Source organism: Ranitomeya imitator, chromosome 10 (genome assembly GCF_032444005.1).
Source record: "Ranitomeya imitator isolate aRanImi1 chromosome 10, aRanImi1.pri, whole genome shotgun sequence".
Taxonomy (NCBI): domain Eukaryota; kingdom Metazoa; phylum Chordata; class Amphibia; order Anura; family Dendrobatidae; genus Ranitomeya; species Ranitomeya imitator.
The window spans coordinates 78,428,517-78,455,324 of NC_091291.1; the positions used below are offsets into that span (position 1 = coordinate 78,428,517).

At 43.5% G+C, this 26,808-nt stretch overlaps 1 protein-coding gene across 3 annotated transcripts; it reads right to left on the reverse strand.

Moving 5' to 3' along the window:
- Positions 1-20,707: 20,707 nt before the first annotated feature.
- On the reverse strand, positions 20,708-25,205 carry LOC138651797 (uncharacterized). 3 transcript variants are annotated; one of them, XM_069742300.1, is made up of 4 exons: positions 24,919-25,205; positions 23,885-24,076; positions 22,971-23,420; positions 20,708-20,911 (listed from the first exon to the last, which is right to left on the reverse strand). In XM_069742300.1, the coding sequence occupies exons 1-4, from the start codon at positions 24,939-24,941 to the stop codon at positions 20,767-20,769; spliced, it is 810 nt and encodes a 269-aa protein (XP_069598401.1). In that variant the 5' UTR covers positions 24,942-25,205; the 3' UTR covers positions 20,708-20,766. The 3 variants fall into 3 exon arrangements, with proteins under 3 accessions (XP_069598401.1, XP_069598402.1, XP_069598400.1); XM_069742301.1 differs by lacking the exon at positions 24,919-25,205 and adding an exon at positions 24,353-24,468; XM_069742299.1 differs by lacking the exon at positions 24,919-25,205 and having other exon boundaries at positions 23,885-24,326.
- Positions 25,206-26,808: the final 1,603 nt, after the last annotated feature.

The window sequence follows — 26,808 nt, forward strand, 5'->3', positions numbered from 1 at the left end:
GCTTTCCCCAAAAGAAGTGTGTTCAAAACACCACCGTCGGAGACTCGACCATTCATGCCAACATCCACATCAACAAACTCATAGTTCGCATTGACAAGGGCCATGAGGATCACACTGAAATATCCTTTGTAGTTGAAAAAAAAGGATCCAGAGTTGGCTGGTTGCGTGATGCGCACATGCTTTCCATCTAATGCACCACCGCAGTTTGGAAACTGCCACAGCTCATCAAAATCGGAAGCAATCCTCTTCCAGTCATCCGCCGTCTTGGGAAACTGCAAGATGAGAAGGAAACATGTACAAATTAGGTCAAATATATTATGCACATACACTCTCATGTGGACATCCTACAGTGATTGAGGCGCAGTATGGATTAGTATAACAAAGTCAACAACCCTGAGTATGCAGGCAGCCATTTTTTCAGATGGCTTCGGTGACTCAGAGGGGGTGCACATATCAGAATGGAGTTGCAAAAAGGTAGCAGCACATGTCAGAATGGAGGCGCAGGATCACAGCAGCACATGTCAGAATGGGGGCGCAGGATGGGAGCAGCACATGATAGGATGTAGAACATATACCAATAGAAATGCGCGCAAACAGGGCGTAGAACGGGTTAAATAGCTAGTATAATATATCGACATAACACAGCAGCCAAAAAAATATAGTAGTACCTCCATATAATGCCTTAAGCTGTGCACAATGGCCTCGCATGTCTCCGGAATCACAACGCTCAGGAAAGGTCTGGAAACAGCTGCGGAAAACTGCAAATCCTGAAGAGACCTTCCTGTTGCCAGGAACCGCAGTGTCACCGCCAACCTTTCATCCACGGGCACGGCTGCACGCATCGGCGTATCACACCTTTGTATGAGTGGCGTAACAGCAGACAGTATTATTTTGAAGGATTCCTCAGACATCCGAAGGTAGTTTCGGAAATCATGAGGGTTATTGTCACGTAACTCTCTTATGAGACCCATGTGTGACAATGTGGATCTTTTCTGCAGCCAGCTCCGGGTCCACATGCGACGTTTTCGTTTAGGACGTCTCTCCTCTTGGAGAAGTGCTGCCTCAAACACCAGGGCAGCAGCAACAACAGAACTCTCATCGGAAGTGAGCATAGTTCCTAAAAAGAAAACAAACGTACAATAAATACGCGTGCTTACAAAACAATGTTCTGACCATTGATCTAATAACTATATATGTTACTACTGGTATTAAATGGGGCAGTCAACCATCTCGATCTGTAAAAGGATTAATTAATTGGGCCACGCTACAGCTGTGTACCTGAGGTTCTCAGGCCTACCCTACTCTCCATAAAGGAACAATCGACCACACTCCAGCGTTTATCCCCGTTGAAGCGCAACATATGCTACGCTGTAGCGTTATACATACCTTTTGCGGTAAAAGTCTAGTAGTTAGAAAAGTCCAGGGAATCCAGTGAATTTAGGAGTTCTGTTTACAGCACGTGCTACAGAGAGAAATGAATAGCGCGCTCGAGAGCTCCGGTTTTATCCGCTGGGAACAATAGTCCTTTGTCGAATGAACGCACAGTATTGTACCGCCCAATCAGCACACGGGAGGTGGAGAATTCAGCGCTCCTACGTAGCCAGCTCCTCCGCCCTTTACATCGTATACAATATCGTGCACACCTTTGTTACACCATGCGATCATGCCGCCACAGCGGGACACTAGACGACGAAAGAAAGTTTCAAACGATGTGCTACGACGTACGATTCACAGCGGGGTCCCTGATCACAGTAGCGTGTCACACACTGCGATATCGTACCTATATCGCTCGAACGTCACAAATCGTGCCGTCGTAGCGATCAAAATTGCACTGTGTGACGGTACCCTAACGGTACGGAGGTGCTCCCTCTGCGTCCCAGAGCTTCCAGCAAGCAAGACAAACCAATATAGCAAGCTGGACAGAAAAAATAGCAAACAAAAGAAACACAAGCAGAACTTAGCTTATGCAGGGAAGACAGGTCACAAGAACGATCCAGGAGAGAGCAAGACCAATACTGGAACATTGACTGGAGGCAAGGAACAAAGAACTAGGTGGAGTTAAATAGAGCAGCACCTAACGACTTAACCTCGTCACCTGAGGAAGGAAACTCAGAAGCCGCAGCCCCACTCACATACACCAGAGGAAGACCATGGACAGAACCAGCCGAAGTACCACTCATGACCACAGGAGGGAGCTTGACCACAGAATTCACAACACTAGCCCTAATTCTAACCCTAACCCTAATTGCAACCCTAACCCTAATTGCAACCCTAACCCTAATTCTAACCCTAATTCTAACCCTAGCCCTAAGTGCAACCGTAGCCCTAAGTGCGACCCAGAGTGCAACGATATCCCTAAGTGCAACCCTAGCCCTAAGTGCAACCCTAGCCCTAAGTGCAACCCTAGCCCTAAGTGCAACACTAACCCTAAGTGCAACCTTAGCCCTAAGTGCAACCCTAGCCCTAAGTGAAATCCTAGCCCTAAGTGCAACCCTAGCCCTAAGTACAACACTAACCCTAAGTGCAACCCCAACCCTAAGTGCAACCCTAACCCTAAGTGCAACCCTAGCCCTAAGTGCAACCTTAAGTGCAACACTAACCCTAAGTGCAACCCTAAGTGCAACCCTAACCGCTACCCTATCCCTAAGTGCAACCCCAACCCTAAGTGCAACGATATCTCTAAGTGCAACCCTAACCCTAAGTGCAACCCTAAGTGCAACGATATCCCTAAGTGCAACCCTAGCCCTAAGTGCAACCCTAGCCCTAAGTGCAACCCTAACCCTAAGTGCAACCCTAACCCTAAGTGCAACCCTACCCCTAACCCTAAAGGAAAAACAAAAATAAATATATTTTCTGTATTTTATTATTTTCCCTACCTATGGGGGGATGAAGGGGGGTGTTTATTTACTTTTTGTTTTTTATTTTGATCGTTGTGATAGGTTCTATCACAGCGATCAAAATGTACAGGGAACTAATCTGTCGGCCGGCAGATTCGGCGGGCGCCTGCCATTTTCCAAGATGGTGGCGCCCATGCGAGAAGACCGAGGACACCGGGAGGGACACCGGGACTAGGTAAGTATGGGGGGGTGCGATCGGACAACAGGGGGGCGGAGAGGAGGACGTGGGAGGGTCGGAGGGGAGAGGAAGGCGCTTAGGACAGGACGGAGGGTACAGAACACTGACGGCGGCTGCAGATCGCCGCCGTCAGTCGTGGGGGACAGATCGGGGTCTCCAGCCATGGCCGATGCTATTGCAGCATTGGCCATGGCTGGATTGTAATATTTCACCAATTTTCATAGGTGAAATATTACAGATTTCTCTGATTGGCTGTTTCACTTTCAACAGCCAATCAGAGCGATCGTAGCCACCGGGGGGGGGGGTGAAGCCCCCCCCGGGCTGAAGTACCACTCTCCCTGTCCCTGCAGGTCGGGTGAAATTGGAGTTAACCCTTTCACCCGATCTGCAGGGACGCGATCCCTCCATGATGCCACATAGGCGTCACAGGTCGGATTGGCACCGACTTTCATGACGCCTACGTGGCGTCAAAGGTCGGGAAGGGGTTAAAAGACTGAAAAATTGCTGGTACATTTTTAAACCTCCTAAAAAGCTAACAAAATAAAAGAACACTTTACAAACGGTGCTGATGTAAAGCCGACATGAGGGAAATGTTATCTATTAATGTCTTTCTGTGGTATGACTATCTGGATTAAAGGGATCATCATTCAAAGTTTGAAAATTGCTAATTGTTAAACATTTTTCTCAAATTTCTGATATTTTTTATAAATAAACACAAAACATATCGACCTAAATTTACCATTATCATAAATTATAATGTGTCATGAAAAAACAGTTTTAAAATCACTGGGATTTGTTGAAGTGTTGCAGAGTTATTACCACATAAAGTGACACTGGTCAGATTTCAAAAATTTGGCTCTGTCACTACATTTCCCATTTATTATCTGTATTCTTATTTCTGAGGACATTGTTCCAGTCAACCAGATTAGGGGCATCTCAAAGCTGGTCAAACTTTGCCTTCCTAAAGCTGAGTGCTTTTGTGAAAGACAGGTGAAACTGTACAATATTGTGGTCGCTATTTCCTAGATGCCCAACGACCTGCAGATTTGTTATTCTGTCAGGTCTATCAGATAGTATTAGGTCTAAAAGTGCTGCTCCTCTGGTTGGATTCTGCACCAATTGTGAAAGATAATTTTTCTTGGTTATTAGCAGAAATCTGTTACCTTTATGGGTTTTGCAGATCTCTGTTTCCCAGTTAATATCCGGGTAGTTAAAGTCCCCTATAACAAGGACCTCATTATGCGTTGCAGCTTCATCCATCTGCCTTAATAGTAGACGTTCCATGATTTCGGTTATATTTTTGGGTCTGTGACAGACCCCAATGAGAATTTTGTCACTTTTTCCCTCCATGTATTTCAACCCATATGGACTTGACATCCTCATTCCTTTCACTAATATCCTCCCTTAAAGTGGACTTTAGACAAGACTTTACATAAAGACAAACCCCTCCTCCAATCCGATTTTTATGATCATTTCTTAAGAGTGTAACCCTGTAAGTTAACTGCCCAGACAAAGCTTTCATTTTTATTATTATTTATTTATATAGCACCATTAATTCCATGGTGCTGTACATGAGAAAGGGGTTACATACAGGGTTATAGATATCGTTTACAGTAAACAGGTTTACAGTGGCGGACTGGTACAGAGGGGAGAGGACCCTGTCCTTGCGGACTTACAGTCTATTCATCTAGCCATGTCTTGGTTATTCCCACTATGTCATAGTTACCTGTAGATATTTCTGCTTCTAGTTCTTCCATCTTGTTTGTCAGGCTTCTGGCATTTGCGAGCACGCAGTTTAGAGGATTTTGTTTTGTTCTAATATCCTCCCTGTGGATTGTTTTAGAAATTTTCTTACCTCCGGAGTATGTTGTGTTGGGTCTACTTTGTCGCACCTCATATCCTGCATCAGTATATTTTCTGGCTTCATGTTTGTGTCTAAGATTTTTCTTCCTGTCCCTTCTTCTCGTTTAACGCCCTCCTGTTGAGTGTAGCGAGTCTTCTGGCGAATGTGTGTTTCCCAGGTTTGTTGAGGTGTAGTCCATCTCTGAAGAGGAGTCATACAGGTAATTCACACCGTGGTCCAGGAATCCAAATCTTTGTTGCCTGCACCATTGTCTTAGCCAGTTGTTTGCATCAAGGATCAGGTTCCATCTCTTGGTGCCATGCCCGTTGTCGTAGCTGTTTTTCATTCTGACCCAAATGTCAGCTTACAGATCACCAGTGAGACCAAATCGTGGAGTTACGCCCGTCATTTTACAAGCGCGCTTGGAGACAAAAAGACACCTCACACATATCCTGTGAGCAAGTCACTTTTATCTGAAGTAATAGAGCAAGAAGCAATATTTTATACCATTTACACATAATGCATTTCAATGTAACTCATGTAGCCCCCACCATCACCCAGGGTCATACTTTATTTACCATAACCCAGAATATGTTGTACTGACTCTTGAGAACATACATGATAAGAAGTACAGTCTCCTTGAAGAGGAGACCGTCAGACTACTGAGTCAACAGATTCTAGTAATTCTAACACTTAAAGGAAAAAGGCACTTAAAGGCAAGGTAGCTAAAGGCAAACTATTAACCCTTCTATATCAATTTCCCCCTTTTGTAAATGGTATAACCTCTGCTACGGGGTCAGCTGATGTCCACAAAGGAGCTACTGTCTCATGGGTCTAATACCCACAAGGGGACTTCCTACCTGCTTCGCCCATCCACCCTCAGTGTGGACACTCATCTACCCCGTCAACAGTGGCCATACGGGGCCTATGATATACTACAGAAGGTTCAGCCTTAGATTTTTTTCTACACCTACATTATTCCATAGCTTAGGTAATATATAAGCGCTTTTACAGCTACATAAAAGAATAAGTAAAGCAACAAAATTTGCATACAAGTCTGTAAAACACCGAAAATAATCCATCCCGCTAAGCCAATTGGCTGGATTTAAAAAGGAGTCTCTATATTGTATTAGTCTCATTAAGAGCCTTAAGGAACCACGAAAATCTGAGTCCAAGTCTCACTGTGCATGCAGTGTGGTGTTAATACCTTCCTTGGGTCCTGGGGTAAGGCTAAGTACAGCATAGTCCTTGCAGATACTGGGCTGTGTGCACAGATCCAACAGTCCAGCAGGTTTTGTCCTTCCGCATCTTTTATAAGAAAAGCAAGATGTTGAATAAGTTTGTTTATCCAGTGTCTCTGTAAGGTGCAAACATCCTACCACTGCCAGCAAGGTGATTAGGACAACAGTCATACTGCTGGTGAAAAGATCTTTTTGCAGTGACTGGCATGGATCCAGGTGGGTTTTCCCTCAAGTTTCACTGAGGTGAATGTGGTCAGCTGGACTTTAAAACGGGCCATCAAACCGTGGATCTAGGCTCCTTCTCACGTGTCTGTGTATGACCACCCAATCACCTGGATTCAGCTGATATACGTCTGCACTGGCATTAGGATCTGGAATGGATTAAAACACATGTTTATGCACCACATTAAGTCTTTTCTATAAGGCCTGGACATGGGCTGTCATAGCACCGTGTTGCTTTTGTAGCACCTGTGGGAAGTACAGACCAGCGTCTAGCAACCTACTAAACAGGACTTCAAAAGGACACAAGCCTGTCTTTCTATTTGGAGTGTGTGGGACTGAAAAGAGTGCAAGAGACAAACACTCTACCACGCTCTTTCCTTTGTCTGCCATGGCCTTTGATTTTCCAGTTTAAGTGTCCCATTTAGTCTCATCACTTTCCCACTACTTTGTGGTCTATATGGTGCATGATATGCTTGCTGTACTCCCAGGACCTGCATGACTTCCCTCATTATTTCTCCCGTGAAGTGTGTGTCCCTATCGCTGTCTATGGTTTCTAGGACACCCTACCTGCAGATCAGTTTTTTTCATCAGGTTGTCTGCAGTCGCTTTAGTATTTGCACATTTTACCAGATAGGCTTCCAGCCAACCAGAGAAGAGATCTACACATACTAGGATATTTTTCACACACTCCTACCTTGGGTAGCTGTATGTAGCCAGTCTGCAGTCTCTGAAACGGGTAGAGAGGCCTGGGTGTCGCTTTCTTAGGGATTTTTACTGTTTTACCTGGGTTGTGCTGTGCACAGATGAGGCATGACCGTACGAGCTTTGCGGCTGCGTAACTGAAACCAGGAGCGATCCAGAAGGCATCTTGTGTTGCTTGCGCCATGATTGGGAGCAGGGATCTTGGTATATACGATTTATCCTGATTCTCCCATACTCTGTCTGAGTTCAGCTCAGCTCCCATTCTCCCAGTGTTCCTTCTCTGTTTCGGCAGCTGGAGGGATTTCAGGACATCTAGGCTCAGTGTGGCTGGAATACACTGACTCCCCGCCACCGTCCACTGTTCCCTAGGCCGCCTTGCTGCTACTTTAGCAGCCTCGTCTGTCCTCCTGTTGCCCTTTTCCTCCACAGAGTCACCGTCCGTGTGTGCTTTTACCTTGACGATGCCAACCTGGACTGATAACGTCAATGCCTCCACTAATTGTTTCACCAGCTCTACGTTTTTAATGGGCTTACCGGCTGATGTAAGAAACCCTCTGCTTCTCCAGATAGGGCAATATTCATGGGATATTCCCCATGCACAATTTGAAACTGCGTAACTGTTAGCGACTTTACCTGCAGCAACTCTACACGCCTCAGTGAGTGCCTTCAACTCTGCCTCCTGCACCGACATGTGAGGAGCGAGTGGTTCAGCTCGGATTACCTCATGTGAGTATACTACTGCATATCCAATGTAGAGTCGCCCATTCTGGTGGTATCTGGAGCCATCTACAAAAATAAAAAAACCTCAAAATATGCATTAGGAACAGGTTTTTTTCTTCCCACGAACATATGTAAAACCCACTGTCTCCTGACTCATCAGTTCCTATGCAGTCATGTTCGTGCGTCATGTCAACGTCATGTCATGTTCTCTTTCCCACCTGCCAATGCTGTCACCAATTCCCCCTTTTCTGAATCCACAGGCAGATGAGTGGCTGGATTCAGAACATTATGTCTTTTGAGGGTGACATATTCAGGGATTAGTACTAGAGCACATTCAAGTCTGATCTGTCTGATCTTAGACAGGTGTTTTGGTTGAACTTGTACGAGTCTGGCATTAATGTCACGTGGGGAACAAAATTGTCAAAAAAAAAAAAAAGAAAAAGTCAGTGTGATCTCACATGCCTTTCAGTAATACAGCAGCTCTTACAGCATGTACACATGTAGAAGACCCTCTAATCACGGGGTCTAATTGTGCTAAGTAGTAAGCTATCGGTCTCTGTTTCTTTTCATGTTGTAGTGTCAGTACTGCGGTAGCATGTCCACCCTGCTCTGTGCAAAATAAGAAAAATGGCTGATCATAGTTTGGAATGTCTGACACAATGAGCAGCTTGAGAGAGTGGAAAGAGTCAATTGCTTCTTGAGTGAGATTGTAGGGTTCTGATGGCAAACAGTCATAGAGTGGGTGCATCATTTATGAAGCAGACCTTATCCAAGGCCTACAGTAGGTCACCAAACCTAGAAAAGTGCGTAGATGCTGGTGTGACCTGGGTAAAGGGAGATTTGTATTGCCTGTTTTCTGTCTTCAGTCAGGTGTCTTGTACCTTCAGCAATACAATGTCCTAAAAATGTCACCTTTTGTTTGCAATCACGTGAGACTCTGCAACCCTTTTCTGCCAAAAAAAAAAAAAAACACAGCAAGGAAACTGTAGCTTCCGGACATCTGGTCCGGGCAGCAGAGCAAGAGGTCATCCACGTAGTGTAATAGTAAAATCTGTGGATGAGGTGGTTGCCACTGCTCAAGAATCCCTGCCATCGCTGTTGAATAGATGGTTGGGGAGTTCTTTCCCCCTTTGTGGGAGGACCGTCCAACAGTATTGTTTACCTTCGTGAGTGAAAGACAAAAGATACTGACAGTCAGAGTGCAGTGGTACAGAGAAGAATGCATTTGTCAAATCAATAACTGTGAAACATTTTGATGTCGCTGGGATTTGTAACCGTACGGTGTGTGTACTAGGGACAGTTGATGTCACACTCACTGTAACATCCTTAATAGCTCGTTAGTCATGAACTATTCTGTAAGTGTCAGGGGAACACTTGGATCCTTTTTTTTTTCTTAATGGGTTACAAAGGGGTGTTGCAGGGGGAATATCTCTGCACTAGAATCCCTGCCTTAACATACTCTTTAATATTCCTGCTCAGGGCCATTGATTTGACTAGACTTAAGGGGTATTGACTTAACCAAAGAGGAGTGATTACTTCTCTTGATTTATCATGACAGGGGGAATGGGCAGCCGACCCATATCAGATTTTCCCCTTGCCCAAACGGTGTCTGGTACCTGACTCTTTTCCCTGTCCTCAGACATTCTGGTGTCAGGTGTTACTTTCACTACTCTTGCCATATACACCATTTCTGCAATATTACACAAGTGTTTATATAAGTCATACATTAATGTCCAAATATTTATACCCGTATTTGATTGGGTAGAGTACCCCTTAAAAAAACTAAATTTGATTCACAAAATGTTACCAAAAGAAAATTATATATATGATTAAGAAAGATACTGAGTCATAAAATGGGGGATCACAATGCCATAGGCCACAGCAAAGCACAAGCTTATTCTAAGAAAGTAGCAGCCCTATATAAATCCATAACTAACAGTTCCGAATACAAAAAGAAGGGTTTTGAAAAATGCCAAATATCAATGCCAGTTGCTTGCGATAAGGTATAAGAACTGGAAAAGACAAATAAACAGTGACTATGGTTTGAGCCAATATAATGAATGGCTAAAAAAACTATATATCATATGAAGACAACCTAGAAATACACAGTAACTATACCATCTTTGTGTAAGGAAACTACTAAAACTGGCAAATGAATGGAATTAAGTGTAACTACAATAGGGCATGATTTACCTGTGGTATAATGTGCACGTGGAAGACCCTGGCGTCCCTCTGCCACAAGTGTTTATATGAAAAGGGGACTTGTGACTGTAATACCCTCAGGAGAGTACTGTATAGTGCTTAGCCAGCACTCAACTCTGCTCCCAGCAAATTCATAGGGGTATTGTCACTAACAATAAGTTTGTAAGCACCTCTTGGCTGTCTCGTGACTCTAGTCTTTTCTTGTTTAGTCATAGGGGCTTCAGTCGCTTGTCCCCCTACCCTCACGTATTCCACAGTCTCGTCAGTAATCATGTCTGGCAGTATCAAGCCTTTGTGTACTAGTCCCAGCTGCCCTAGTGTCGGTCAAGAATTCTGTCTATTTCCCTCCCAGCATTGGTATGGTGGTCATCAAGGCAGGACCAGGTCCGGAGGGGACAAGAACAGGGCACACATTTGTCGCTGGGTTGTCAGTTTCCTAGTCTGAAGGTGAAGGAGGTGGAAGATTGGTCTGAGTGTCCATTTTCTCCACAATTCCAGCACTTCACTGTTTCTAAGTCCTTAGGTCCCTTACTACGTCTCTGCTGTTTTCCTCGTTTTCCAGCATACATGACACGTCGTCTTATTGTCCTAGTTTCTTCAACTCCTGAGCAATCTTCAGGAGGTCTTTGGATCTACATTTCTCAATTTTGGTCTGGCTGTCTGTACTGCGTCTCGTAAGCCTTTTGTCATACCGTCAATGAATGTATTTACCAATATTTTAACATCGAGTGGGTTTACTGGACTGTACCCCATGTCTGCCCATTTCAGCTGTAACCGTCCAGAGTACATCTCTACTCTCTCTCCTTTAGTCACATCTGTAAAAGTCTTAATTTGCATCCTAGTACGTCACCTGCTTTGGTGCTCACCAACTCTCTAGGTCTGCTCAGGTGCACTTATACGTCCAGCATATTGTCTTTGTCTGTAAAATGGGAAAGGTTTGTTCTCAGGGTCAGCCAATCATTTTAGCATAGCTAGCTAGTCAGAGGGCTTCCAGGGATAATACTCCTGTATCTGTCTTACACTACCTGATTACATCACAGATCATACAAGTATTTCTCCAGTCTGGGTTTGTCTGACCGCAATGTTTACAAGTCCATCTGTCTTGTCTTGGTCTCTGGTTATACAAAGGTATGACCGTAGCAGTAATGTGTCAGTCATAGTCGGACTTTTAAGCATCAAAACATTCATAATACACCTTACTTCCGTCCTGCTGCACTCTCTCAGATGCCATTTATTCACATGCTATTTTCCTCATTTGTCTGTGCCTTTTTGAACATCCAAACATCCATCCACTCACTGGCATTTTTGCCTGTTTCAATATTGGTTTCACATCTTTCACTGCTTCCTTTTTCCAATCTGTACAGCGGTTTTTGGATCCCATTGGGGGCCCTGACCGCACACAGAATAAGTTGCCCATGGCTTCAACTTATCCGCTCAGACACTCACCTCTAAAAATGCCCTTTATTAGTGTGCCTTGCCTTAAACCAGGGTTGCAACACGTGACAAGTCAGAGTGAGTGTCAAGGTTTAGCGAGCAGGTTACACCACCTACCACTCGGTAGACCTAAAGGATTCTAGCGAGCAGGTTAACCACCTACCACTCGGTAGATCAGCTGGCTAGCACAGCTCCATGGAACGGCAAGGTTACACCACCAATTTGCTGTAGGCTAACTGTAGCAGGTTACACCACCTACTACATCAGCCGTGCAGTTGGCTACCTCCTCTGCTGATCCTCAATTTGCTATATATCAATCACTCAACTTGAAGCAGGTGAATCTTTTACCAATCTTTTCAATCACTTACAAGCTTCCTCTAAAACTAGGCACAATTCTTTCACTTTCAAATTCCAACTTCAATTGTGCAACATTCCCTTTTTCTTCAATACCTACAGTACTTATTGCTTTAAACACAAATCTCTCAGCGTGTACTAAACCAAAGACAGAGAAACTTTAGAATGCAGCTATGTGGCCCCCCTTCCTCTGGCCCACAGCACAAAAGGGAGAAATGTCAAGCAAGTCGCGCAGGGGCTCAGCTTACCCCTCCCATCAGCTATTTCGCGCTGATAAGCTTGTTGTCTTACACACACACAAACAGAATGCAGCAGTTTTCAGACTTAACCTCTACAAAACATTCATTCTCTCGGAATTAAAAACAGTTTCTCTATACAGGCAGATCACTGCATAACTTGAATAAGCTGATTCTGACCGCGTCCGGCCAAAACACATATAGAAACCTATCCAATGTCAAACCATATATAACACGGGTTTCACTGAATCTCAGTTGTAAATTAAATGTACATTAAAAATATCCACAACTCATTCATCCTGGACAATTAACAACAGTTAGATAAGTAATTATACTTATGTGATCACTCATACATACATGCTCATTCAGGGATTGTTGTTTCTTTTCCTTTCACTTTCAGTTGATTTTTACAAGAAGAAAATCCCTTATCTCAATCACTCCACCTTATTCAGCTCAAACTGCGCTGAATAATGTCTTCTGTCACATACAGAGGACCACACCTAACGGAACCCCTCATCAATCAGGGATTTATGTTTATTCCTTATACTTATTTACTCACCTGTCATCTCATTCAGAGTTTCTCATAGACATACATACAGGTCCTTCTCAAAAAATTAGCATATAGTGTTAAATTTCATTATTTACCATAATGTAATGATTACAATTAAACTTTCATATATTATAGATTCATTATCCACCAACTGAAATTTGTCACGTCTTTTATTGTTTTAATACTGATGATTTTGGCATACAACTCCTGATAACCCAAAAAACCTGTCTCAATAAATTAGCATATCAAGAAAAGGTTCTCTAAACGACCTATTACCCTAATCTTCTGAATCAACTAATTAACTCTAAACACATGCAAAAGATACCTGAGGCTTTTATAAACTCCCTGCCTGGTTCATTACTCAAAACCCCCATCATGGGTAAGACTAGCGACCTGACAGATGTCAAGAAGGCCATCATTGACACCCTCAAGCAAGAGGGTAAGACCCAGAAAGAAATTTCTCAACAAATAGGCTGTTCCCAGAGTGCTGTATCAAGGCACCTCAATGGTAAGTCTGTTGGAAGGAAACAATGTGGCAGAAAACGCTGTACAACGAGAAGAGGAGACCGGACCCTGAGGAAGATTGTGGAGAAGGACCGATTCCAGACCTTGGGGAACCTGAGGAAGCAGTGGACTGAGTCTGGTGTGGAAACATCCAGAGCCACCGTGCACAGGCGTGTGCAGGAAATGGGCTACAGGTGCCGAAATGGGCTACAGAGAAGCAGCACTGGACTGTTGCTAAGTGGTCCCAAGTACTTTTTTCTGATGAAAGCAAATTTTGCATGTCATTCAGAAATCAAGGTGCCAGAGTCTGGAGGAAGACTGGGGAGAAGGAAATGCCAAAATGCCTGAAGTCCAGTGTCAAGTACCCACAGTCAGTGATGGTGTGGGGTGCCATGTCAGCTGCTGGTGTTGGTCCACTGTGTTTCATCAAGGGCAGGGTCAATGCAGCTAGCTATCAGGAGATTTTGGAGCACTTCATGCTTCCATCGGCTGAAATGCTTTATGGAGATGAAGATTTCATTTTTCAGCACGACCTGGCACCTGCTCACAGTGCCAAAACCACTGGTAAATGGTTTACTGACCATGGTATTACTGTGCTCAATTGGCCTGCCAACTCTCCTGACCTGAACCCCATAGAGAATCTGTGGGATATTGTGAAGAGAAAGTTGAGAGACGCAAGACCCAACACTCTGGATGAGCTTAAGGCCGCTATTGAAGCATCCTGGGCCTCCATAACATCTCAGCAGTGTCACAGGCTGATTGCCTCCATGCCACGCTGCATTGAAGCAGTCATTTCTGCCAAAGGATTCCCGACCAAGTATTGAGTGCATAACTGAACATTATTATTTGATGGTTTTTTTGTATGTTATTAAAAAACACTTTTATTTGATTGGATGGGTGAAATATGCTAATTTATTGAGACAGGTTTTTTGGGTTATCAGGAGTTGTATGCCAAAATCATCAGTATTAAAACAATAAAAGACGTGACAAATTTCAGTTGGTGGATAATGAATCTATAATATATTTGAAAGTTTAATTGTAATCATTACATTATGGTAAATAATGAAATTTAACACTATATGCTAATTTTTTGAGAAGGACCTGTACATACAAGGCTCACACAGCCTGCCTATTTTGCACTTTGGAATTAACACAACTCTATATAACTCTATAACTCTATATAACAAAAACTGCAGCAGTGTCCACTGACACTCTGAAAGCACTTTAAGGCCAAACAACAAAAACCACAGCCTTAATACAAAATACAGCTTCATATAATGTACTGCCAATCCAAAATGACCAAAATAACAACACTGCACAGAGTCTATCCCAGCTCTGTATTACTCACTACACAAATACACAACCAATTAGGATACTGACAAATAATACAGATAACAATTATCATCTTATAACTCTATTATTCAAATCTCATACGGACATAAATAGACAAAACACAAAACTCACTGGTGATGTGGATTCTTTGAACCATGCTCGCAGCCTTTTACCCAGAGGTATGGAGAGATCCAGATGAGAGATTGCAGGTGCAAAACAGGTTTGTAAGAATCCACATCTACTGGAAGGATAGAAGAAAAAAACTACCTGTGCATCCAGTTCCTTTACATTCTTCCCCAACTCTTCAAAGTCCTTGCAGATTGTCGGTATTCCTTGCCGTATCATTGGTGCCAACATGTATCAGAAGAAATGGGTGGACGTCCTTGGAACTGATGAGCTTTGGTATCCTATCGGTCACATCCTTGATCTTCGCACCTGGCAGGCAGCATACTTCTAGAGAGTCTCCCACCACTACCACTCTTCAATTCTTGGCTGTACTTTTTGTTGTCACATCTGGGTGTTGCTGGGTGCCCCTTTCTCCTTTGCTTGCTGGTAAGGCCTCATACTTAGGTGTGCCATCTTCGTTCTCCACAAGGCCTTGGTATCGGTTTCTCAGTTGTGTGGTTGGTTATGTCTCCATGGTCTTTTTGCTTCTTTTGGTCACATGCTTCCACTCATCTGCTTTTGCAGGTTCTCTGATACTTTCTCACCTTCTGCGACCAGTAAAAATGTTTCTGTTCTGTCTAGGAAGTCTTCATTTTCTCTGAGTTTCAAAGTTTCAATTCTTTCTTCCAGACCTACACCTTTTATTCTAAAAGGGCCAGTAGTCATCTACACTTCTGGCAGGTGAAGTTGGATTCTTCTTCTGGTTGGTCTGTGAACATGTAGCACATGTTACAGCTCACCATGTAGGTTGTTACATCTGCCATGTTGCTCCTAGATCCTGCTGACTTGCTATGTGTCTTCTTGTGTAATCTACTGTGTGCAACCTTCTTGTGTAATCTACTCAATCAGCCAAGTTTTCTTGCAATAATGTCCTAGAGGCGCGCGGTTTGGCGATGCTTTCAAACCAGCTGGTCCCAGCTGTACCCAACGATCTTCTTCCTAAAGGAAACAGACTCAATGGAAGTCAATGAGTGCAGAAACGCTGCAGATCCACAAAAAGAATTGACATGCTGCAGAAAATAAAATGCTGCACACCAATTCTAGATTTCCCATTGATTTTAGAGCCCTTTTTGAATATTAGTACCACATTTGCTATGCGCCAGTCCTGTGGAACAGACCTCGTCGCTATAGAGTCCCTAAATATAAGAAATAATGGTTTGTCTATTACATTACACAGTTCTTTTAATACTCGTGGGTGTATGCTATCCGGACCCGGAGATTTATCTATTTTAATCTTATTTAGCTGGTTTCCGACCTCTTCTTGGGTTAGATTGGTGACCCTTAATATGGGGTTTTCTCTGTCTCTCGGCAGTGGTGTAACTTGAAACTCATGGGCCCCGATGCGAAAGCTCCAACGGGGCCCCCAAATATTTTAATTCTCTAATAGCAATAGTCTTTTTTTATAGGCCAAAGGAAGTTTTAGGACCCCCTAGGCTCCAGGGTCCGGGTGTGATTGCAACACCTGCACCTGTTGTAGTTACGCCCCTGTCTCTCGGAATTTCACTTAGCATTTTATTTTGCACTGCGAATACCGTGGAGAAGAATGTGTTTAATATGTTAGCTTTTTCCTCGTCATTTACAACCATTCTTTCTTCACAATTTTTTAAGGGGCCTACACTTTCAATTTTGATTCTTTTACTATTGATATAGTTGAAGTTGGGATTAGTTTTACTCTCCTTAGCAATGTGCCTCTCGGTTTTCTCAGATTTTTCCGCAGCATGTGCACACCAATTCTAGATATCCCATTGATTAACATTGGTTGTGCACTACACTGTGGAATTAATGCACTTCCGCGCATCCAAAACTGCTGCGGATCCGCATCACAATCCGCAACGTGTGCACATAGTGTAATAGATTATACTAAAAAGAGAAGCAAATAGATTTTGGATTGTGATGCACAAGGTCCCCTTGGCCTCAATAATAAATTGCATATGTCTGTAAGGCTCTGATCTAGGTTATATTTTTTATTTTTTGTATTATTTTCACTGTATTCAATTTAAATGTTTTTGCACTGCTTTGTTAACCACTCCCTAATTCTTGTTAAAAGGCAGTGGTGTAACAACCTGACAAGCATGGATCCATAGAAGCGCTAATTACCGTATATACTCGAGTATAAGCCGACCCGAGTATAAGCCGACCCCCCCTAATTTTGCCACAAAAAACTGGGAAAACTTATTGACTCGAGTATAAGCCTAGGGTGGAAATGCAGCAGCTACCGGTGAATTTCAAAAATAAAAATAGATCATTATTTCCCCATAGCTGTGCCATATAGTGCTCTGCACCGTTCATATTGTCCCATATCAGTGCCCCATATATGCTCTGCACCGTTCATTTTTGCCCAATATCTGTGCCCCATACAGTGCTCTGCACCGTTCATATTGCCCCATAGATGCTGCACAGATGCCCCATAGTGCTCTGCACCGTTCATATTGCCCCATAGATGCTGCACAGATGCCCCATATAGTGCTCTGCAGCGTTCATTGTGCCCCATAGATGCTGCACAGATGCCCCATACAGTGCTCTGCACCGTTTATATTGCCCCATAGATGCTGCACAGATGCCCCATATAGTGCTCTGCAGCGTTCATTGTGCCCCATAGATGCTGCACAGATGCCCCATATAGTGCTCTGCAGCGTTCATTGTGCCCCATAGATGCTGCACAGATGCCCCATATATTGCTCTGCAGCGTTCATTGTGCCCCATAGATGCTGCACAGATGCCCCATATATTGCTCTGCAGCGTTCATTGTGCCCCATAGATGCTGCACAGATGCCCCATATATTGCTCTGCAGCGTTCATTGTGCCCCATAGATGCTGCACAGATGCCCCATATATTGCTCTGCAGCGTTCATTGTGCCCCATAGATGCTGCACAGATGCCCCATATGGTGCTCTGCAGCGTTCATTGTGCCCCATAGATGCTGCACATAAATCTGTGCCATGGCCGCTGCTCCTGCAATAAAAAAAAAAAACCACATACTCACCTCTCTTGATTGCAGCTCCCAGCGTCCGGTCCCGGCGTCTCTCCGCACTGACTGATCAGGCAGAGGGCGCCGCGCACACTATATGCGTCATCGCGCCCTCTGACCTGAACAGTCAGAGCGCAGACGCCGGGAAGATGGAGCGGCGCCCTGCGGCTGGAACGTGGACAGGTAAATATAACATACTCACCTAGTCCCAGCGATCCTCGCGCTGTCCCTGCCTTCCTCCCCGTCTTCTGTGCTGCAGCCTCTTCCTGTCAGCGGTCACCGGCACCGCTGATTAGAGAAATGAATAGGCGGCTCCACCCCTATGGGAGGTGGAGCCGCCTATTCATTTCTGTAATGAGCGGTCCCACGTGACCGCTGAAGAGGGGAAGAAGCTGCAGCACAGAAGACGGGGAGGAAGGCAGGGACAGCGCGAGGATCGCTGGGACTAGGTAAGTATACCTCAGCGCCCTCACCCCCTCACCCGCCGACCCCACCGCTACCGTGACTCGAGTATAAACCGAGAGGGGCACTTTCAGCCCAAAAATTTGGGCTGAAAATCTCGGCTTATACTCGAGTATATACGGTAAGCGTGAAACGGCCGTAGTCTGTCAGGCTTTCTCATCTACATAGATAGCTTCCTGGCTACCTACACTCCGCAATTTAATATGGTTTAATGTCACATTTCACCATGGAATTAAATTGCACATCAAGAATGATCTGGGTGAATGTTCCAATTGTTTCAAAGTTTTATACTTATATGTGTACGCCATGGTGTCGAATGGAAGACCGCATTCAATGCGCCTGAGGGTCATATTGAACATTTTGTGATGCCATTCAGATTAACCAATGCTCCAGGAGTCTTTGAAAATTTCATTTTTTTTTCTCACTGATGGGTAGATTTGCGGTAGTTTACCTGGAAGATACAGTGGGGCAAAAAAGTATTTAGTCAGTCAGCAATAGTGCAAGTTCCACCACTTAAAAAGATGAGAGGCGTCTGTAATTTACATCATAGGTAGACCTCAACTATGGGAGACAAACTGAGAAAAAAAAATCCAGAAAATCACATTGTCTGTTTTTTTAACAATTTATTTGCATATTATGGTGGAAAATAAGTATTTGGTCAGAAACAAACAATCAAGATTTCTGGCTCTCACAGACCTGTAACTTCTTCTTTAAGAGTCTACTCTTTCCTCCACTCATTACCTGTAGTAATGGCACCTGTTTAAACTTGTTATCAGTATAAAAAGACACCTGTGCACACCCTCAAACAGTCTGACTCCAAACTCCACTATGGTGAAGACCAAAGAGCTGTCAAAGGACACCAGAAACAAAATTGTAGCCCTGCACCAGGCTGGGAAGACTGAATCTGCAATAGCCAACCAGCTTGGAGTGAAGAAATCAATAGTGGGAGCAATAATTAGAAAATGGAAGACATACAAGACCACTGATAATCTCCCTCGATCTGGGGCTCCACGCAAAATCCCACCCCGTGGGGTCAGAATGATCACAAGAACGGTGAGCAAAAATCCCAGAACCACGCGGGGGGACCTAGTGAATGAACTGCAGAGAGCTGGGACCAATGTAACAAGGCCTACCATAAGTAACACACTACGCCACCATGGACTCAGATCCTGCAGTGCCAGACGTGTCCCACTGCTTAAGCCAGTACATGTCCGGGCCCGTCTGAAGTTTGCTAGAGAGCATTTGGGTGATCCAGAGGAGTTTTGGGAGAATGTCCTATGGTCTGATGAAACCAAACTGGAACTGTTTGGTAGAAACACAACTTGTCGTGTTTGGAGGAAAAAGAATACTGAGTTGCATCCATCAAACACCATACCTACTGTAAAGCATGGTGGTGGAAACATCATGCTTTGGGGCTGTTTCTCTGCAAAGGGGCCAGGACGACTGATCCGGGTACATGAAAGAATGAATGGGGCCATGTATCGTGAGATTTTGAGTGCAAACCTCCTTCCATCAGCAAGGGCATTGAAGATGAAACGTGGCTGGGTCTTTCAACATGACAATGATCCAAAGCACACCGCCAGGGCAACGAAGGAGTGGCTTCGTAAGAAGCATTTCAAGGTCCTGGAGTGGCCTAGCCAGTCTCCAGATCTCAACCCTATAGAAAACCTTTGGAGGGAGTTGAAAGTCCGTGTTGCCAAGCGAAAAGCCAAAAACATCACTGCTCTAGAGGAGATCTGCATGGAGGAATGGGCCAACATACCAACAACAGTGTGTGGCAACCTTGTGAAGACTTACAGAAAACGTTTGACCTCTGTCATTGCCAACAAAGAATATATTACAAAGTATTGAGATGAAATTTTGTTTCTGACCAAATACTTATTTTCCACCATAATATGCAAATAAATTGTTAAAAAAACAGACAATGTGATTTTCTGGATTTTTTTTTCTCAGTTTGTCTCCCATAGTTGATGTCTACCTATGATGTAAATTACAGACGCCTCTCATCTTTTTAAGTGGTGGAACTTGCACTATTGCTGACTGACTAAATACTTTTTTGCCCCACTGTATATTGAGTTACCGTATATACTCGAGTATAAGCCAAGATTTTCAGCCCACATTTTTGGGCTGAAAGTGCCCCTCACGGCTTATACTCGAGTCACGGTCGGTGTCAGGGTCGGCAGGTGAGGAGGGGAGAGGTCTGGGGCATACTTACCTAGTCCCGGCGATCCTGACGCTCCCCCTGCCCGTCACACTGTCTTCGGGTACCGCAGCTCTTCCCCTGTACAGCGGTCACGTGGGACCGCTCATTAAACTTATGAATATGGACTCCACTCCCATAGGGGTGGAGCCGCATATTCATTTCTCTAATCAGCGGTAACGGTGACCGCTGATAGAGGAAGAAGCTGCGGCACCCGAAGACCAGCTGTCCAGGAGAAGGAGCCAGGGACGCCGGGAGCAGGTAAGTATGTCATATTTACCTGTCCACGATCCACACGCCGGGCGCCGCTCCATCTTCCCGGCGTCTCTCCGCTCTGACTGTGCAGGTCAGAGGGCGCGATGACGCATATAGTGTCCTTTACATTTGTTTGGTATCCGCTGATTCCATTCAGAAACCTATGAGTCAAGACATAGTTATGTTTGAGGGACAGTAAAATAAAATTAATAAATAGATAGAAGGAAAATTTACTTACACTCCTATTTTGTACTACTCCGAGTCTTTGGAGATGTTTTAAGACTAGTATGGCCTCCAGATATTAGAGAATTTCAAGCTTAGTGGCTTTAGTTGAGACTTTGGAGTGCTTGACATTTTTGATAAACTTCAAAAAGCTTGGCTTTGCAGCATGTAAAACCCTCTGACATTCCCGGGGTGTCTTAGTCGAAGACATCAATGCCTGGTACCTAGAAAAAGGAGTAAACAATATAATTTTATTATACTGAAAATATACAGTAGGGCAAAAAAGTATTTAGTCAGTCAGCAATAGTGCAAGTTCCACCACTTAAAAAGATGAGAGGCGTCTGTAATTTACATCATAGGTAGACCTCAACTATGGGAGACAAACTGAGAAAAAAAAATCCAGAAAATCACATTGTCTGTTTTTTTATCATTTTTTTTGCATATTATGGTGGAAAATAAGTATTTAGTCAGAAACAAACAATCAAGATTTCTGGCTCTCACAGACCTGTAACTTCTTCTTTAAGAGTCTCCTCTTTCCTCCACTCGTTACCTGTAGTAATGGCACCTGTTTAAACTTGTTATCAGTATAAATAGACACCTGTGCACACCCTCAAACAGTCTGACTCCAAACTCCACTATGGTGAAGACCAAAGAGCTGTCAAAGGACACCAGAAACAAAATTGTAGCCCTGCACCAGGCTGGGAAGACTGAATCTGCAATAGCCAACCAGCTTGGAGTGAAGAAATCAACAGTGGGAGCAATAATTAGAAAATGGAAGACATACAAGACCACTGATAATCTCCCTCGATCTGGGGCTCCACGCAAAATCCCACCCCGTGGGGTCAGAATGATCACAAGAACGGTGAGCAAAAATCCCAGAACCACGCGGGGGGACCTAGTGAATGAACTGCAGAGAGCTGGGACCAATGTAACAAGGCCTACCATAAGTAACACACTACGCCACCATGGACTCAGATCCTGCAGTGCCAGACGTGTCCCACTGCTTAAGCCAGTACATGTCCGGGCCCGTCTGAAGTTTGCTAGAGAGCATTTGGATGATCCAGAGGAGTTTTGGGAGAATGTCCTATGGTCTGATGAAACCAAACTGGAACTGTTTGGTAGAAACACAACTTGTCGTGTTTGGAGGAAAAAGAATACTGAGTTGCATCCATCAAACACCATACCTACTGTAAAGCATGGTGGTGGAAACATCATGCTTTGGGGCTGTTTCTCTGCAAAGGGGCCAGGACGACTGATCCGGGTACATGAAAGAATGAATGGGGCCATGTATCGTGAGATTTTGAGTGCAAACCTCCTTCCATCAGCAAGGGCATTGAACATGAAACGTGGCTGGGTCTTTCAACATGACAATGATCCAAAGCACACCGCCAGGGCAACGAAGGAGTGGCTTCGTAAGAAGCATTTGAAGGTCCTGGAGTGGCCTAGCCAGTCTCCAGATCTCAACCCTATAGAAAACCTTTGGAGGGAGTTGAAAGTCCGTGTTGCCAAGCGAAAAGCCAAAAACATCACTGCTCTAGAGGAGATCTGCATGGAGGAATGGGCCAACATACCAACAACAGTGTGTGGCAACCTTGTGAAGACTTACAGAAAACGTTTGACCTCTGTCATTGCCAACAAAGGATATATTACAAAGTATTGAGATGAAATTTTGTTTCTGACCAAATACTTATTTTCCACCATAATATGCAAATAAAATGTTAAAAAAACAGACAATGTGATTTTCTGGATTTTTTTTTCTCAGTTTGTCTCCCATAGTTGAGGTCTACCTATGATGTAAATTACAGATGCCTCTCATCTTTTTAAGTGGTGGAACTTGCACTATTGCTGACTGACTAAATACTTTTTTGCCCCACTGTATATAGAGTAGTAATAGAGCAAACATAAGATGTAATAACAAGTGTACATTTCATTACGGGCATCAGAAGGTGGTGAGACAGGTTAGTTTTAGCAGAGTGATGAACATATTAACGCTATAGTAATCATATGGCTGATGGTGGAAAATGCTAATATTTTGCACTTATGAATGTTTAGGATTTGCTAATGATATCTGATTGCCTCCCATTGTGCTATGGCAAGTTATATCAGGGATATTTATATATTAACACCTAACCACATTTCAGTTTACTGAGCGACTCATGTTCTCAGTCACAGAAATTCCAATCTGCCTTAGAAGAACATAGTAGTTTAAAATAGTTTATTAGGCAAAACTTTTATAATTATGGAAAATATTTGAATTTAATAATGGGTGAGCTTATAATTTACCTTTTTCCCACCACTTCTCTAGAAATACCCTTGCTCAACCTCTTCTGGATATCTTCTGTGACCTCTATAAAGAATTTGCAGGAGTTAAACAGTGTTGCATTGTCTTCAAATAGGTTGGTCGATTTCAAGTTGTATGTCAGGAACCTCCGGACATGTTTCAGATAATTGAAGATGGTCTGATTTGCAAGCTTCATATCTCGTAGCGTGTTGAAAAATGTATTGGCCTTTTCAATGTCTTTAACAAAGTCCAAACTTGCATGCTGTGCGTTCATGTAGTAAAGAAATCTTGCCACGTCTTGAACCTCTTGTTTATAGTGGGTTACCATTAGTGATTTTTGCAAGTACTGAGAAAAGCCCATCAATATTGGTTCGCGTGTTGAATGTCGCTTGTATAACCCTGCTTTCTTCATTTTCTTCCTTGTATCTGTTGACCATTTACTCAGCAGTGCTCTATAATTTGGGAGAAAAGTACAACAGATCAGACTTGAATTGATACATTTTATATCACTAGTGATGAGCTTGAGACTCGAATCAGGCAAGTCTAATGCTCAGATGTGATCAACTTGAGTAGCGAGTAAACTGTAATCGAAGTCTATGAGAGACTCAAGCATTAAAACATACACCCTATGCTTGGCAAAGGGGAAAGTGTATAATTAAGTGAAAATCCTCCAAAAATGTGCATCAGACCAGCCTGCAGTATAGCTTCCAGATCTTAATTCCCACTCATTAATGGCCTAATAGGCACCAATGATGCATGGAGGGCTTTGGAGTAGCACCCTCAAACACTTGTTGAACTGGAGCAAAGGTACCCGAGCACCATGATGCTCGATCGAGTATTTATTAGTGGCAAGCATGCTTGCTTATCACTATGTAACACTTAAAAGACATAAACATTGCATCTATAGTATCCTGACCTCTGTGTCTCTTCATCAAATGTCTCTTCAGTCTCACTTTCTTCACTTTGTTCATCCTCCACTTCTTTAGCTGCCTCCATCTCTCCTTGTCCAGGTATGGCATCTTTAAGCTCCACAGCAGCATCAGCTGTGCATTGTGGCAATGTGACAACAGAAGATACAGAACTTGATCGATCTTTTTGTTGCCCACTCCTATAAAAGATAAAAAAATATGTGAGCGTGGAGATAAAAGCAATGCAGGCATTTATAGGGTTTGACCGATGCAAATAAACAGGGTGCCTCAGTCCCATAAAGTTTGTTAAGGGGTGCAATTGTTGTGGTAAGGGTTGTTTCCAGAATCCATACAAAACACCCCTAAGCACTTGAAAGATGGGCTACAGATTCATCCCTACTGTTTGCTCTAATAACCTGCAGGTCACTAGGCCTGGAGCAAAGACAGCCACCATGTAAATACATCCTTGCATTCACCTGGGTCTTGTTGCCCTGAAAAGTGCCTGTGATACAGGAAATGTCAATGCTAAGTGTCATAGTGCTACAGCGAAGCATGCCACATTTCATGGTAACATGTCAAGCGTAAGTGGATGAAGTATTAGGAAGAGGGCAGGCTGCATATTGCTGTATAATTGCCAACTTTCCTTAAAGCATTTTATAATGAGCGACATTCCTTGCACAGAACATTTGCTGACACACAGTGATGCATGTGTCATTAATAGTCTGTTAAATCAAAAACATCTGAGCAACAAACCAGTCGGGTTACCATAGAAGCAGATAGTGCAGAGAATGGCAGGCAATATGCATTCATCTTCTGTGCTTTTGCTTCTAGGCCTTAAAACCCCTGCTCATTGGTCACCTAATAGGCAGCAATGATTTGAGAAGGGCACTTGAGTAGCACCCTCAAGCACCTGTGGTACTTGGTGGAGTATATAGGGGACGTGAGCAGCCTGCTCAACCAAGTATCAAGTAGTCGTGTATGCGCTCGCTAATCACTTTATAGCACTTAAAAGTCATACATATTGCATAAATTGTATCCTGACCTCGGTGTCTCTTCATTCTCCATTTCTTCACATTGTTCTTCCTCTACTTCAGCTGTACATTCTTCATATTCTCTTCCTTCCTCTCCATCAGTCTGATTTTCTCCTGGGTCTTCTGGGGTTTCACTGACCTCAATTTCTTCTGTAGAGGACTGAGGAAACAGTGTCAGATCTCCCTGCAAATCCGCTTAGCCAGGTATGGCATCATCATGATCCTCCGCAGCATTAACTGTGCATTGTGGCAATGAGATGACAGAGGATGCAGACCTTGATGCAGGTTCTTGCTACACATTCCTATAAATTAGAAAAAAACTTTTGTAAGCATGCATATATAATAATAATCTTTTATTTTTATATAGCGCTAAAATATTCCGCAGCGCTTTACATTTTGCACACATTATCATCACTGTCCCCGATGGGGCTCACAATCTAAATTCCCTATCAGTATGTCTTTGGAATGTGGGAGGAAACCAGAGTGCCTGGAGGAAACCCACGCAAGCACGGAGAGAACATACAAACTCTTTGCAGATGTTGTCCTTGGTTGGGTTTGAACCCAGGACCCCAGCGCTGCAAGGCTACAGTGCTAACCACTGAGCCACCGTGCCACCCTCATGTATAAGCAGGGTGAACATTTGGGGGGGTTGAATTGTGCAAACAGGGTTCCACACTCCAACAAAGAATGTGAAGTTGTGTCACTGGGTTGTTTCAGGAGGCCGCATAAGACACCCCTAAGGACTTGGAAGGTGGCATAAAAGAACCTGTGGATCCCATCCCCACTGAGAGCTATGGAATCCTGCACCCTATGTTGCAATTGTCAGGCTCTCAGTCAATGAACCTTCACCATGGAAGTGACCCATCAAATGTGTTAGTGTTTTACACCTCAATCAATCAAAAGGCCAAGAACAACAACACACATAAATTTTCTTGACAAAAGTTAATGGTCAAAGATAGATAGATAGATAGATAGATAGATAGATAGATAGATAGATAGATATAGATAGATAGATTATAGATAGATGATAGATAGATAGATAGATAGATAGATAGATAGATAGATGATAGATAGATAGATAGATAGATAGATAGATAGATAGATAGATAGATAGATAATAGATAGATAGATAATAGATAGATATATAGATAATAGATAGATAGATAGATAGATAGATAGATAGATAGATAATGGATAGATAGATAATAGATAATAGATATAGATTTTATATTGTGCTATTTGGTGAACTTTCAGGCATTGCACCTTCTTCCCCCTTGAAAGTGACCATGACTTGTTTATAAAGGTTGAAAATGACCCCAGACTTTGATAAGCACTTAAGGTACCATCACAGTCAGCAACTTTGCAACGAGAACGACAACAATCCGTGACGTTGCAGCGTCCTGGATAGCTGTTGTGAATTCCGCTCTTGGGCTCCCTCCGGTGGTTGTAAGTGGCACTTTTGTGAGTTCTGCTCTTGGGCTCCCTCTTGTGGTTTCAAGTGGTATGGCTGCTCCTTGGAGTTAGCTGTCATCAGCTGCCTCCACTTATCGTCTCTTCTGCTCGGCTATTTAGGCCTGGCTCTTTCCTTCAGCCAGTGCCACTTGTAAATGGTTCCTGGTTTGATTCACATCTCTTTGGATTTCCCTGTTATCCTGACCAGTTCAGCAAAGCTAAGTTTTTGCTTGCTCTTTTCTGTCCATAGATTGTGGACTTATCCGTTCGGTGCTTTCTATGTTTGTCCAGCTTTTCAGTATGAATTAATTCTGTCTTGCTGGAAGCTCTGGGAAGCAGATTTACCCTCCACACCTTTAGTCAGGTGTGGAGATTTTTGTAAACTCTGCGTGGATTTTTTGTAGTGTTTTATACTGACCGCACAGTATTCCATCCTGTCCTATCTATTT

Excerpts from the sequence above, each read along its gene's own strand:
- LOC138651797 (XM_069742299.1), bottom strand. The coding sequence starts at position 24,174 with ATGGGACTGAGGCACCCTGTTTATTTGCATCGGTCAAACCCTATAAAT. Across the intron at positions 23,421-23,884 it reads TTTGATGAAGAGACACAGAG|AGCACTGCTGAGTAAATGGT; the intron begins GTCAGGATACTA and ends CCCAAATTATAG. Across the intron at positions 20,912-22,970 it reads AGAGAAGTGGTGGGAAAAAG|GTACCAGGCATTGATGTCTT; the intron begins GTAAATTATAAG and ends TCCTTTTTCTAG.